Below are 12,933 nucleotides of genomic sequence, written 5' to 3' on the forward strand. Positions count from 1 at the left end.
TGAGCTTGTGTCGTTGTGTAAAAGTTGAATTCCGTGCTGTGCTGACACATCAATGCAAATGACCTTCTTGTTCTCCATAACAACGCAAGGCGTCACTCAAGTCAGCGCACCTGAAAGGCGCTCAAGAAACTTCACTGGACTGCTCTTCCTCACCTACCCTACAACCCAGATCTCACCTTCCGACTTCCATCAGTTTGGCCAATGAAGAATACACTCCGTGGGAAGCAATACGTGGATGATGGGGAGGTTATTGAAGCAGCAAGACGTTGGCTTCGACATCGACCAGCAGAGTCCCATGGCCACGTCGGCATGCAGGTCCTCCCAGTAAGGTGGCATAAGTCCGTCGCATGAACTGATTTTATGCTGAAAATTAAGATTCTGTAACCAAAAGGGTGGGGAGTAAAACAGTGTGTTGTAATCCTGAATAAAACCATCCTGCTTTCAGACAAATATGTGTTACACCCAGTGCTGTAATTGGGTCGATTCGGACCGGTACGGCGTACCCCATAAGATCCAAACCCGTTATAAACGCTCCTGCTAAACTTCCTTTTTAAATCTGTAAAAAAAATTGCCCAACTGTAAATTGTAGAATGGATTTCAGAAAGAAAAATCGGAAATGATTATTTACTTGTTCAGTGTTATCTCGTGACACAACTCGGAACTAAAACAGAAGCGAATATTATTCTCTTTGACTAACGCTTGTTCAACCAGTTGAATGCTGAGCTGTTGCCAACGTTGTCAGCTTTGCTTACTCTGGTTGTAAACGCTTGGTAGTGTGCATTCAGTGCCACGCTGTGTAATTGTTTGTGTGAAATGTGTATGTGCGTGTACATACATCATAGTTTCAAAGTAACAATGACCTTGCTTAACTGGTTAAACAGTGGCGAACGAAAAACTCCAGATGATAAAAGAGATGTTGAAGAGAACGGTGCTAGCTGTGACCAACCAGACCCTTCGAAACGAAGGATCATCTCAAAGGACAAAGATTTTGAGAAGGAACTTAAGAATGTAGGAGGTAATACAATTAATCCTTCTGCTCAAGTAAGTTCAGTTAATGTAGATTATCCAGAATGCTGATCGGTGTCTCAGTACCAGTACTTTAAAACTGAAGACATATGGCTAGTAATAAAAAAAGTTTAGTTGTTCTTATCGTGCTGAAGATAACGGGCATGGTTTGGGACCACAGTATGGTTCAGGATTAAAACCAACTAAAGAGTCTGTTGATGCGAAAGTTATTTATTTTGTAAATACTTAAGAAATGCAGCAAAATAGTTTAAGAAAGAAAATACATGAACATAAAAAATCTGTGAGTCATAAAAGCGCAGAGATGGCTAAGGCTAGTGCTGAGAGCAAACCTGTAGAAAGAGGAGTAGGTTAAGTGCTAATTAATCAGTGAGAGGCTACAAGTAGAATGTTTAGGACAACATATAAAGAGGCAAAGCTAGGAAGTCCATTACCTGATTTTCCAGTAATTAAGGAACTTAATGGTTCGGATATGGAAAGAGTCTGACGTTTTAGTTCAGTTGTACCAACATTACTGATGATATCTCTACAGAAATGAGGAAGAAAATAGTTAATCATCTTATAAAAAATAATATTAAAACAAGTATTATGGTACACGAGTTTACTAGTTGCAGTAATTTATCAGTACTCGTGTTGTGTTTGAGATGTGCCATGCCAGGAAACACTGTGGTTCATTCATTTTTTTGGGATCTCATTGAACGTAAATACACGACATCCAGTATAGTCATGGACACCATTTTGCAGAATTTTAGTTCTTATGGTTTTTGCATTCTTACCTCAATGGTAACTTTGCTAGATTTGCAAGTAAGCCTCTGTAATGTTAGGAAAGAGAAACTGAGTTGCTGTGGCGTAACAGAACACGTTTCCCCACTTGATTGTTTGGCACTGTACTAACCACAGACTCAAATTATATGTGTGTGAATATGTATGTGAAACCTTATGGGTCTTAACTGCTAAGGTCATCAGTCACTAAGCTTACACACTACGAAACCTAAATTATCCTAAGGACGAACACACACACCCATGCCCGAAGGAGGACTCGAACCTCCGCCGGGTTCAAATGGCTCTGAGCACTATGGGACTTAACATCAATGGTCATCTGTTCCCTAGAACATAGAACTACTTAAACCTAACTAACTTAAGGACAGCACACAACACCCAGTCATCACGAGGCAGAGAAAATCCCTGACCCCGCCGGGAATCGAACCCGGGAACCCGGGCGTGGGAAGCGAGAACGCTACCGCACAACCACGAGCTGCGGACCGAACCTCCGACGGGACCACACTCGAATTAGCAGTACATGACACGAGAGATGAGGTTAAATGTCTTACTCATTTCTGTTTTTCCTTTGATAAAATGTATTGTCTATAGCACGTCGCCAAAAACAAAGCTCAGCTTAGAGAATGTGCAGCATATCTTGGCGAAAAACTAAATAAAACTGGGAAAGTATTTGCTGTCAGATGGATTGTTGTTAAATCTGTTTTGAATAACTATCGATCTCATGTTAAAATAATTACAGGTATTCCAAAGAAAGGTATAATTATGCAGTCTTTTGCAAAACTTTGACTTCTGTATTTGTTGTAAATTTAGCAGTTGTATACGACGCTCTAATTCAGTTCTCAGATTTTGAAAGAAGAGACATGATTATTACCGAAGCTGACAAGACGATAAAACGTAGTCTCCGAATACTGGAGTACGTGGCATCTTCTCCAGGTTCTCATGCTGAGAACGCAACTAAAGCACCTAAAAACAGTTTTTAAAGACGTTGAGTCACATAACAACCATAAAGTTGTTCAAATAAACAGTGGTCGGCTTTACCGAAGTCTTGCTGAAAATATCAAACACAGACTTGTTACCAATCTTAGCAATGCATCCCGTACAGGTTCTCAGACCAAGCAAAGCAGCACAGAAAACGAAAGGAAGTAGAGGGTTGAAGTATTGTTCAAAGATCTTCCTCTCGTAGCGACAAAGCAATGGCCGCAACATACTGACATAACTTGTGGAAATAGGGGCATCTCTAATAAATGTGAGGTTTCGTCTTCAAGACAGGAGAATGGCTCTGACAAGGGAACCTCCCCATCGCACCCCCCTCAGATTTAGTTATAACTTGGCACAGTGGATAGGCCTTGATAAACCGAACACAGATCAATTGAGAAAACAGGAAGAAGTTGTGTGGAACTGTGAAAAAATAAGCAAAATATACAAACTGAGTAGTCCATGGGTCACATATGCAACATCAAGGGGTACGTGAGTTCAGGAGCGCCGTGGGCTCGTGGTAGCGTGAGCAGCTGCAGTTGAAGAGGTCAGAGGTCCTTGGTTCAAGTCTTCCCACAAGTGAAAATTTTACTTTCTTTAATTTTGCATAGTTATTATCTGTCCGTTCGTTCATTGACGTCCTTGGTTCGCAGTTGAAGAGGTCAGAGGTCCTTGGTTCAAGTCTTCCCACAAGTGAAAATTTTACTTTCTTTATTTTTGCATAGTTATTATCTGTCCGTTCGTTCATTGACGTCCTTGGTTCAAGTCTTCCCACAAGTGAAAATTTTACTTTCTTTATTTTTGCATAGTTATTATCTGTCCGTTCGTTCATTGACGTCCTTGGTTCGCAGTTGAAGAGGTCAGAGGTCCTTGGTTCAAGTCTTCCCACAAGTGAAAATTTTACTTTCTTTATTTTTGCATAGTTATTATCTGTCCGTTCGTTCATTGACGTCTCTGTTCACTGTAATAAGTTTAGTGTCTGTGTTTTGCGACCGCATCACAAAACCGTGCGATTAGTAGACGAAAGGACGTGTCTCTCCAATGGGAACGGAAAACATTTGATCGCAAGGTCATAGGTCAACCGATTCCTCCACAGGAAAACACATCTGATATATTCTATACGACACTGGTGACGGCATGTGCGTCACATGACAGGAATATGTTGTCGACCGACCTAACTTGTACACTTGGCGAATGGGTAAAAAGACTCTTCTACCTTGCCCGATTTAGGTTTTCTTGTGGATGTGCTAATTACTCCCAAAAAAGTGATGAAAACATAAGAGTTTGTTACATAAACTGAAAATAAAAAATTAAAATTTTCACTCGATTAAAGATTTGAACCAAGGACCTTTCGTTCCGCAGCTGCTCACGTTACCACGAAACCACGGAGCTCCTGTGGTCCTTGCGTCCTTGATGTTACCTATCTTCCCATGAACTACTCAGTTTGTATATTTTGCTTATTTTTTCTCAGTTCCACACGACTTCTTCCTGTTTTCTCAATTGATCTGTGTTCAGTTTTTCAAGGCCTATCCACTGTGCCAACTTATAACTAAATCTGAGGGGGTGCGATGGGGAGGGGAGGTTCCCTTGTGAGCAGTATGCGACTTAACTACTGAGGTCATTAGTCGCCTAGAACTTAGAACTAATTAAACCTAACTAACATAAGGACATCACACACATCCATGCCTGAGGCAGGATTCGAACCTGCGGCCGTAGCGGTCGCTCGGTTCCAGACTGTAGCGCCTAGAACCGCAAGGCCACTCCGGCCGGCCAAGACAGGAGAAAATACATGCAGGCATTCAGGGAATATGCGGACACGAACAGTAAAGACCTTAAGCAATTACTACAAATAACTGATTCAATTCCAACTTCCACATCAGAATGCGAAAGATCATTTAGTGCTATGAATGATATTCACACTAAAAAAAGGAACAGTTTCTTGGTAGAAGTGACCAGAAGATTACGTTCCCTAATAATTGTTGGGTCGCCATTGGAAAAATTTAATCCAGAAATTTATGTGCAGTCTTGGCTCAGATCAGGAAGAAGATCAGCTGAAGAAACAGATTGGCGAAAATGTAACCTGCTCAGCAAAGTCCACTACGAGTCCATCTGAAAACCTTCTTAAGTGATTTTTGGTGAGTGCAGCCCAATTTTTTTCCAACTACAGCGCTGGTTACATTACGTATTGAACATCACCCACCGAGCATAGCATATTCCTTTCTGCCTCACAGCTAGTTTAATCAAAAACAGAACATTTGTATTTATTTGGCTTTTGATTAGAATACTACTACGGAACCTCAAAAGTTTGAAACTGTGTAATCCCACACATTCGCAGATTAAAACTATGCGAAATACCATCACTGAAGCTACTATCGTCACATCCCAAGCTGCAGGAGAGGTCTTTCTCATCAATGATCCCACTAGATTTACTTATTCATTTTAAGCGTCTTCAGCTCCCAATCAGGGTTTCGTTGTCAATAACAATATGGCTCTGAGCACTATCCGACTTAACTTCTGAGGTCATCAGTCGCCTAGAACTTAGAACAAATTAAACCTAACTAACCTAAGGACATCACACACATCCATGCCCGTGGCAGGATTCGAGCCTGTGACCGTAGCGGTCGCTCGGTTCCAAACTGTAGCGCCTAGAACCGCACGGCCACTCCGGCCGCGCCAATAACAATAAAACAAGTCTCAAGTTGGAGAGAGGGGGCAAGAGGAGATGGGCAGATTGGGGGGGGGGGGGGGGGAGTGCAGAAGGACATGGACATAGAGAGAAGAGAGAAGGAAGGAGGAGATAGACAGCGAGAAGGTGAGGGAGGGGGAGATGGAGAGACATAGAGGATACAGGAGAAAGACAGAATGGGTAAAGAGATGGGGAGGAAGAGGAGGAGTTGGACATAGATCTGTGGGAGGAGGAGATGACCAGAGAGAGGGCGGAGTTGAAGATTAGAACGTATATCCAATTCCCACACATATATTTTAGCAATTGCGAATCATTGCGAGGCTCACTAGTTTCACTATAATTGCAGGTCTCCGTCTTGGTATTGGCAATGTTCACAAACAGTTGTGTACTTTGAATTTCGCAAGTTTGATTCTGGACATGTTATTGGCTAGAGTACCAAGCAAGTGCTGCTATTCTTCCTGGTGATAAAGATGATGAGGATGCTGTTGGTTTCAGAACTGTTGCCTCGTCCTCGGGCGCAGTACTGTTCGGAACATGGGCTGCACAGTGGTGGCGGTGATCGTGCCCGATCGGGACGCGCATTTTTTAAAGTCTTTTATTCTTTTTTTTCGCTGCCGCACGGCGCGCCGGCCGCGGTGCCCGCCGTACGGTATCAATTTCCGGCGTGCGCCTCTCCGCGCATTTCTCATAATTCATTTACCGGTCCAATTTGGTTTTAATAAAGATTTCAAATTGAGTTTCGAAACAAAATCTGTGCTCCTCCGCGAAAATCCGAGCGAAATCTTGCAGCGACGGAGTTAATTCCGGGCGAAGATTGGAATGGGTGCGCGGCGCGGCGCAGTGAGGCGAGAGCCAACCGGGGGCAGGCGCGGTTCCTTCCGTGAGGGTGGCAGTCCTGGCTGGGGGTTTCCCCGAACGCAGCTGGCGCCTGATTAACGGGCGCTAAGCGATGCGCCGCGCCGCTCTCTGAATTATGGATTTAACAAAATGAACTTTTAAAATATGAAATCACGTTAATACACACACACACACACACACGCATTCACGCACATCTGTAGCTCCGAAACAACTGCCGTAATTGCATAATGAATTGTTTACAAAAATTGTAAGCGCTAAGTTCATAAAGCCACGGCTACGTATCTAGTGACGCTGAAAAATCGTGCAATATTGACAAGATTATTTATCAAAATTTGTAGCTCATTTGCGTCAGCGATTTTAATGTCTGCTTTTGCTGTACACAATTTATTCGCCTCGTTTAGTAACACATTGGAACTGCCACGAGCAAATTGCGCAGAAGAATTCACTTCGCTCATATTACACTCAGCCGGCACTCCGATCTCTTCAGACGTGTTTGTCTGCCTCCTTCGTGGCCGCGCCGGGTAGCCGCGCGGTCTTAGGCGCCTTGCACAGTTTGCGCGACTGCCCCCGTCGGAGGTTCGAGACCTCCCTCGGGCATGGGTGTGTGTGTTGTACTTAGCGTAAGTTAGTTCAGTTAGGTTAAGTAGTGTGTAGGCCTAGGGACCGATGATCTCAGCAGTTTGGTCCCATAGTACCTTACCACACATTTCCAAAATTTCCTTCTTCGAAACTCGTGAGTACCTCTTCCGATATGGACGTACTTATTCTTGTGCAGCTTACACCACATACTTTTTCTCTATATTCATTTAGTCATCTGCTCTTCGATTTGTTTGATACTGCCTACATGTAATCTTCGACAGGGCCAATACCTATACGTGTTTGGAAATATCTGGTAAGTTCTTATGCTGCCAAACTTCTGAGGTCATTGGTCCTTAAGCTTACACACTACTTAGCTTACACTAAGGACAACACATACGCCCTTCCCCGAGGGAGGACTCGAACCTCCGACGGGGGAAGCCGCGCGAACCGTCACAAGACGCCCAAGACCACGCGGCTACACCGCGCGGCAATACCTATATGTCTATCTACTGCCCGTACCCTCTATCTGTTCTTATTATTCTAATCTTTTCTGTCCTAACCTTCCCAGAACATTTCCCTTTATCTTTCCTCCATCAACAAATTAATAATTTCTCGTAAAGATTTTCGTAGATAACTTACGTCCCTAGTTCTGTCCATTAAGCCTGAATTTTCGACTTATTCTGACGACATCATTTTTAAATTCCTGTAATTCTACGTCTAGCATCCTATCAATTTCCGCAGTTCCAATTTTCCTCAGTTGCACTTCCACATAGAATTTCAGATTTACAGTTTCAATAAACCTCTTCCCCTCAAAAAATTTTTTCTTCAATTCTTTGCCAACGCTCTGCTTTCTACACCTTTTTTTCTCCTTACATAGATTGTACATCTCTAAGAGTCTCGTCTAAGACTGTGTCTTCTGTGTGTTTAAGGTGTTCAATAGCAAGGTTAAACTGTCAAGACGTATATGGTTAAAAAGAGTTAAAACTAGAATTGCCTAAAACATAATTTTATTTAAAATTACAGTCACTCTCTCTCATTTCACTCATATTAACCTATCTGGCCAAACCAAGCCGGAGTGGCAGAGCGGTTCTAGGCGCTACACCGCGCGACCGCTACGGTCGCAGGTTCGAATCCTGCCTCGGGCATGGATGTGTGTGATGTCCTTAGGTTAGTTAGGTTTAAGTAGTTCTAAGCTCTAGGGGACTGATGACCTCAGAAGTTGAAGTCCCAAAGTGCTCAGAGCCATTTGAACCATTTGAACCAAACCAAGCCAGTAAGAATACACAATTTGCAACTTTGTCAACGTTAAAATGAGCTATTAAAATCTTAACTGACCACAGGACAAAACATGTTAAACACCCCAGGAGTTTGTGGCTGGTTGATCACTTAAAGAAGAACAGGGTACTCCATCCACCCTGGTAACATTAAAAGTTTTCCCTAATAGACAGCAAGCTAGAAATATCATAAAATCTTAATCTAATTGCCAGCTAAAACCGAGGACACATCAACTGGAAAACTAACCTCTGCCCTATAGTCTAAATACAAAACGTCTACTTCTTATTTTTCTTTTCTCGGGCTCTATCCCGTACCTTCACAGGGTCGGCAGGTTAATTTGCTGATTTGACAACGTTAGTTCCAGAAGATGTCAGGGGGACGCCCTCGTTGTCGCCACGCCTCTCCCCTACCTCCCCCCTCCCACCCATATGGGAACCCCATCTGTGTTCGTGTACTATTGTTCCATATGAAAGTGTATGAACGTTTTCTGTTTACGAATCGTCTATCCGAGGCGGACGTGGTTATCAGACCTATATACCTATAGTTCAATTTTTGTACCTTGGCGGCTCCTGCGGTGGTCTCGCGGTTCTAGGCGCTCAGTCCGGAACCGCACGACTGCTACAGTCACAGGTTCGAATCCTGCCTCGGGCATGGATGTGTGTGATGTCCTTAGGTTAGTGAGGTTTAAGTAGTTCTAAGTTCTAGGGGACTGATGACCACAGATGTTAAGTCCCGTAGTGCTCAGAGCCATTTGAACCACTTTTTTTTTTTTTTCCTCGGCTCGCGCATGCCCGCCCAGACGCGGGAGACTGCTGCGTTGCCAGTTGCACACGACGCACGCGCCAAGAGAAGCAGCGCCATAGTATAGTACAGTTCGCAAACTTACGTTTAGGGGGGAGCACGCAGTTCATGAAGTAAACTAATGTATTTTCTCTACTTCCTTTTGATTGATTGAAGTGCTTTAAAATAAAGCCAAACGCGCCCGGTGTAAATAAAACTTTTGTTGCAGTCGCGGAAGACGGAATATTTCTTAATATAACATACGACACCTATCTGGTACTTAAATTAAATGAGAATTGTTATACAGTAAATTTTATATGAAATTTAGGTATCTTGTCCACATTTCATTCTCAACATTGTGGCAACTAAAATCGACCATACGGAAAGTATACGCTATGGGCTTTTACCTCTGCAAACTCTTCAAAATTTCGTGCAATGGTTTACTACATTTCATGCTGCACAATAACTGCGTTGAACATCGAAACAAAATTAAGTCATTTATGGGGGGAAGGTATCAGTCAAGAAGATGTGTAAAAATCAAATTTTTGGGCCAAATAGTTTTTGTTAAATCGAATGATAAGTGTTTCTAAGCAGTCGGAACACCATGTGTTTGCACAGGCGAGCAGTGCAGTGATGAAATCGCGCACAGCGTGGAATGCGGGGAGCACGTCTCTGTGGCAGCGAAAGGGTTAATGAAGAGACAAAGCACTAGAAATTTCAAAAAAATTACATTCAAACGAATAAAATTCATAAATTAAGACACTTCGATATTGCTTTTAAATAAAGAAAATATTAAGCACTGCATAAGGTACGAACTCATAACCTTCCACGTAGTAGCCCAACACCTTAACCACTACGCTAACGCAACTCATCGGTTAATTAATCTCCTTGAGGACTCTAAAATGTGACGCAAAATAACGACAAACACTGTTGGTATGACTATGAATTACACACGCTTAGTCGAAGTATAATAGGAAATAAACAATTACCGCTGTTCTTTATTGCGAAAAAGCGGTTCGTGAAATTGATACAAACATCTTTTCTTGCTATCGCCTGAATTAGGAGGCTTATTGCTTGTTTTGTTTAATTAATTAATAGAATATGAAGCAATTTGTATAAAGAATGCTTTTTCCAAACTTTCTATAAAAGAAAGTTTCTATTACTTTATTTATGACTGAATGTTTCTAAAATTGAAGACACTCGTCCGTGCTCTGTACTGCTGTTGAGCTCTGGCAACGTCGTTCTCTGTTCATTGGCTGACTGTGTTTTGTGACGTCAGATGCGCAGAACGAACCTAAACTCGGCCGCCGTCATAAATGAAGCGCACTATAGTATGGTGCGGTAAACCGCCTAAAGACCACATACTGGCTGACCAGCACACCGCCCCTCCTCACCACCGGCGGATTCGATAGGGGGCTGGCGCACCTCCCCGAATCCTAGATAGCACAGACAACTGTTAGCATGTATGGAGTTAAACCTTTGAAAGCAAAACCTTTCAACAATCATTGGAAGGGTCCAGGCAGGAAGGGAGAGCGTTATGGTTCTGCAAGGCACAATGGATCATGTCAATTATGCATCTCTCTTTGGCGATCATGTTCACACCTACATGCAGTTTGATTTTCCTCGGCACAGTGACATCTACCAGCAGGACAACGCAACATATCACGCAGCTCGCAGTGTTCGTGCGTGGTCGAAGAGCACAAGGATGAGATTACCATACTCTCCTGGTCACAAAACTCCCCGGATTTAAGCCAAATCGAGAATCTGTTGGACGACGTCGATCTTGCTGTTCCCGCTTTGGTTCCTCACCCGAGAAACCTAGCGCAGGTGACACGGCACTTCAGTCAGAAGTGCTCCATATATCTGTCGGTACCATACAGAACCTCACTCAGTCACTTCCTGTTAAGTCTCGCGGGGGTCCACTGTGTAAAAGATGGTTATTCAAAATTTCGTCTGGTAGTCACATTAATGTGACTCGACAATGTACATTTGCTCCCTACGGAATTTGTTGTTAATAATCTGGACTCATTCGAATGTATCTGTCAACGTATCAGTGAAAGCTAGACGAAAAACTATTTGCATTTAGATAAGTCTTCCGCAACCACTGTAAAGAAAGGTGAGTTCCATATTCTGCACGTTCTATTTTCTGTACGATTCCAACATAACTGAAAATTTCCAAATCAAAGTTACAAGACATTTTTTTGGCAAACTAAAGTAGTTATAAAATTTGATTGTAATCAAGTAGGAAACTTACAAGAAGATGATTTTTCGACATAGTCTCCTTGCGTTTAAACGCACTTGCTCCGTTGATGTACAAGCTTCCTGATGCACTCATGTAAGAAGGTTCTCGGTTAAGCTGCGAGCCAGGAATGTTCCGCTTCTTTCACTGTTTCGTCCGAGGCAAATCGACGGCCCGTTAATGCCTGTTTGAGTGGACCAAACAAGTGATAGTCAGAAGGGACAAGATCGGGACTATATGGAAGATGATCCAGTACTTCCAATCTGAGTTTCTGCAGCGTTTCAGCAGTGTGGGCATCAGTATGCAGACGGGCATTGTCATACAACAACACAACACCTTTTGACAGCAATCCTCGGCGTATGCTTCGAATTGCAGGCTGTAACGTACACTGTTTATTGTTGTGCCCCTTTCCCCATAATGTTCCAGTACTGGACCTTGTGCGTCCCAAAAAACCGTATCAGTTTTCCTGCAGACGGTTGGGCCTTGAACGTTTCCTTGCACGGCGGATTTGAATGTTTCCATTCCATACCCTGCTGTTTACTCTCCGGCTCGTAATGATGTATCCATGTTTCGTCAACAGTAATGTTCCTGTCTAAGAAGTTATCCCCTTCGTTAGCATAGCGATCGAAATGTTTTCTTGCAGATGTCCAAGTGCGTTTGTTTATGCAACTGTGTGAGTTGTTTTGGGACCCATCCTGCAAAAACTTTATGAAACCCCAGTCTGTTGTGGATGACTTCGTAGGCAGAACCGTGAATAATTTGTAGCCGACGTGCCACTTCGACAATAGTTAATCGTCTGTCTAAGAGAATCATTTAACGTGAACGCTCAATGGTTTTTTCATTTGTGGCGGTAAATGGTCGTCCGGCTCCTTCATCGTTCGCAACACTTGTGCGACCATTTTGGAATTTTTCAAGCCATTCGAAGACACTCCGTTGTGGCAAAACATTGTTCCCATACTTTACCGAAAGTCTTTGATGAATTTCGGCCCCTGATACGCCTTCCGACCACAAAAAAACTTATCACTGAACGTCGCTCCTCTTTGGTGCAAATAGACAGCGAAGCAGCCATGATTAACAGCACGGCAGCGATAACGAAACTCACCTAGCAGCTTGAAAATTGCAGAGATATAACAACAAATAAACAAAGCATGCGTCATCAACGTAAAACGACAGTATTACGAAAGTAAAAATATAACTAAATTGCGGATAATAATTGACTTACCCTCGTACATTTACTTTGTTCAGCAATTCCTGAGACTAGTTCAAAGTCTTGCTCATAAATATATTTCTTTTATTATCTTAATTGGGCTATATTTTATGTGATTTTCATAAGCTTCTATGAAGCTTTATTCTTAACTTTCGTAACAGATTTAAGCTATGTGAATTAAATCGATATCCGTTCCATCAGCAAATAGTTTTGGCTCGCGTGGTCCCACAGTACTCGATGGATTAATTAAGTTAAATTATTCACCATATCTGACCACTCTTTGGAATAGAATTTGAGGCTAACGACGATATGGCAGTCATGGATCAGCATTTTCAATGCCGTTAGAAAAAGATTAAGTGGATGCTCAGAACATCAAAATAATGTCAGTAGATCACAAGAAGCATATATGATAACCATATATAAATATAATTAAGAGGAACTTTAAGATCTGTAGTCGTACGGCAACACACGCTACCAATATGATCCGAAACGCCGCGCACAAAAACTGGAATTTTTTGTGGCTTATACATC

At 42.6% G+C, this 12,933-nt stretch overlaps 1 protein-coding gene across 1 annotated transcript in view; it reads left to right on the forward strand.

Moving 5' to 3' along the window:
• Positions 1-855: 855 nt before the first annotated feature.
• Positions 856-12,933, forward strand: part of LOC124594490 (paired mesoderm homeobox protein 2B) — a 537,638-nt gene continuing 525,560 nt past the window's right edge. The window contains exon 1 of the mRNA XM_047132865.1: positions 856-1,041. Within this exon, the coding sequence (XP_046988821.1) occupies positions 856-1,041 (186 nt within the window). The remainder of the gene's footprint in view (positions 1,042-12,933) is intronic.

This window comes from Schistocerca americana, chromosome 2, assembly GCF_021461395.2.
Source record: "Schistocerca americana isolate TAMUIC-IGC-003095 chromosome 2, iqSchAmer2.1, whole genome shotgun sequence".
Classification (NCBI taxonomy): domain Eukaryota; kingdom Metazoa; phylum Arthropoda; class Insecta; order Orthoptera; family Acrididae; genus Schistocerca; species Schistocerca americana.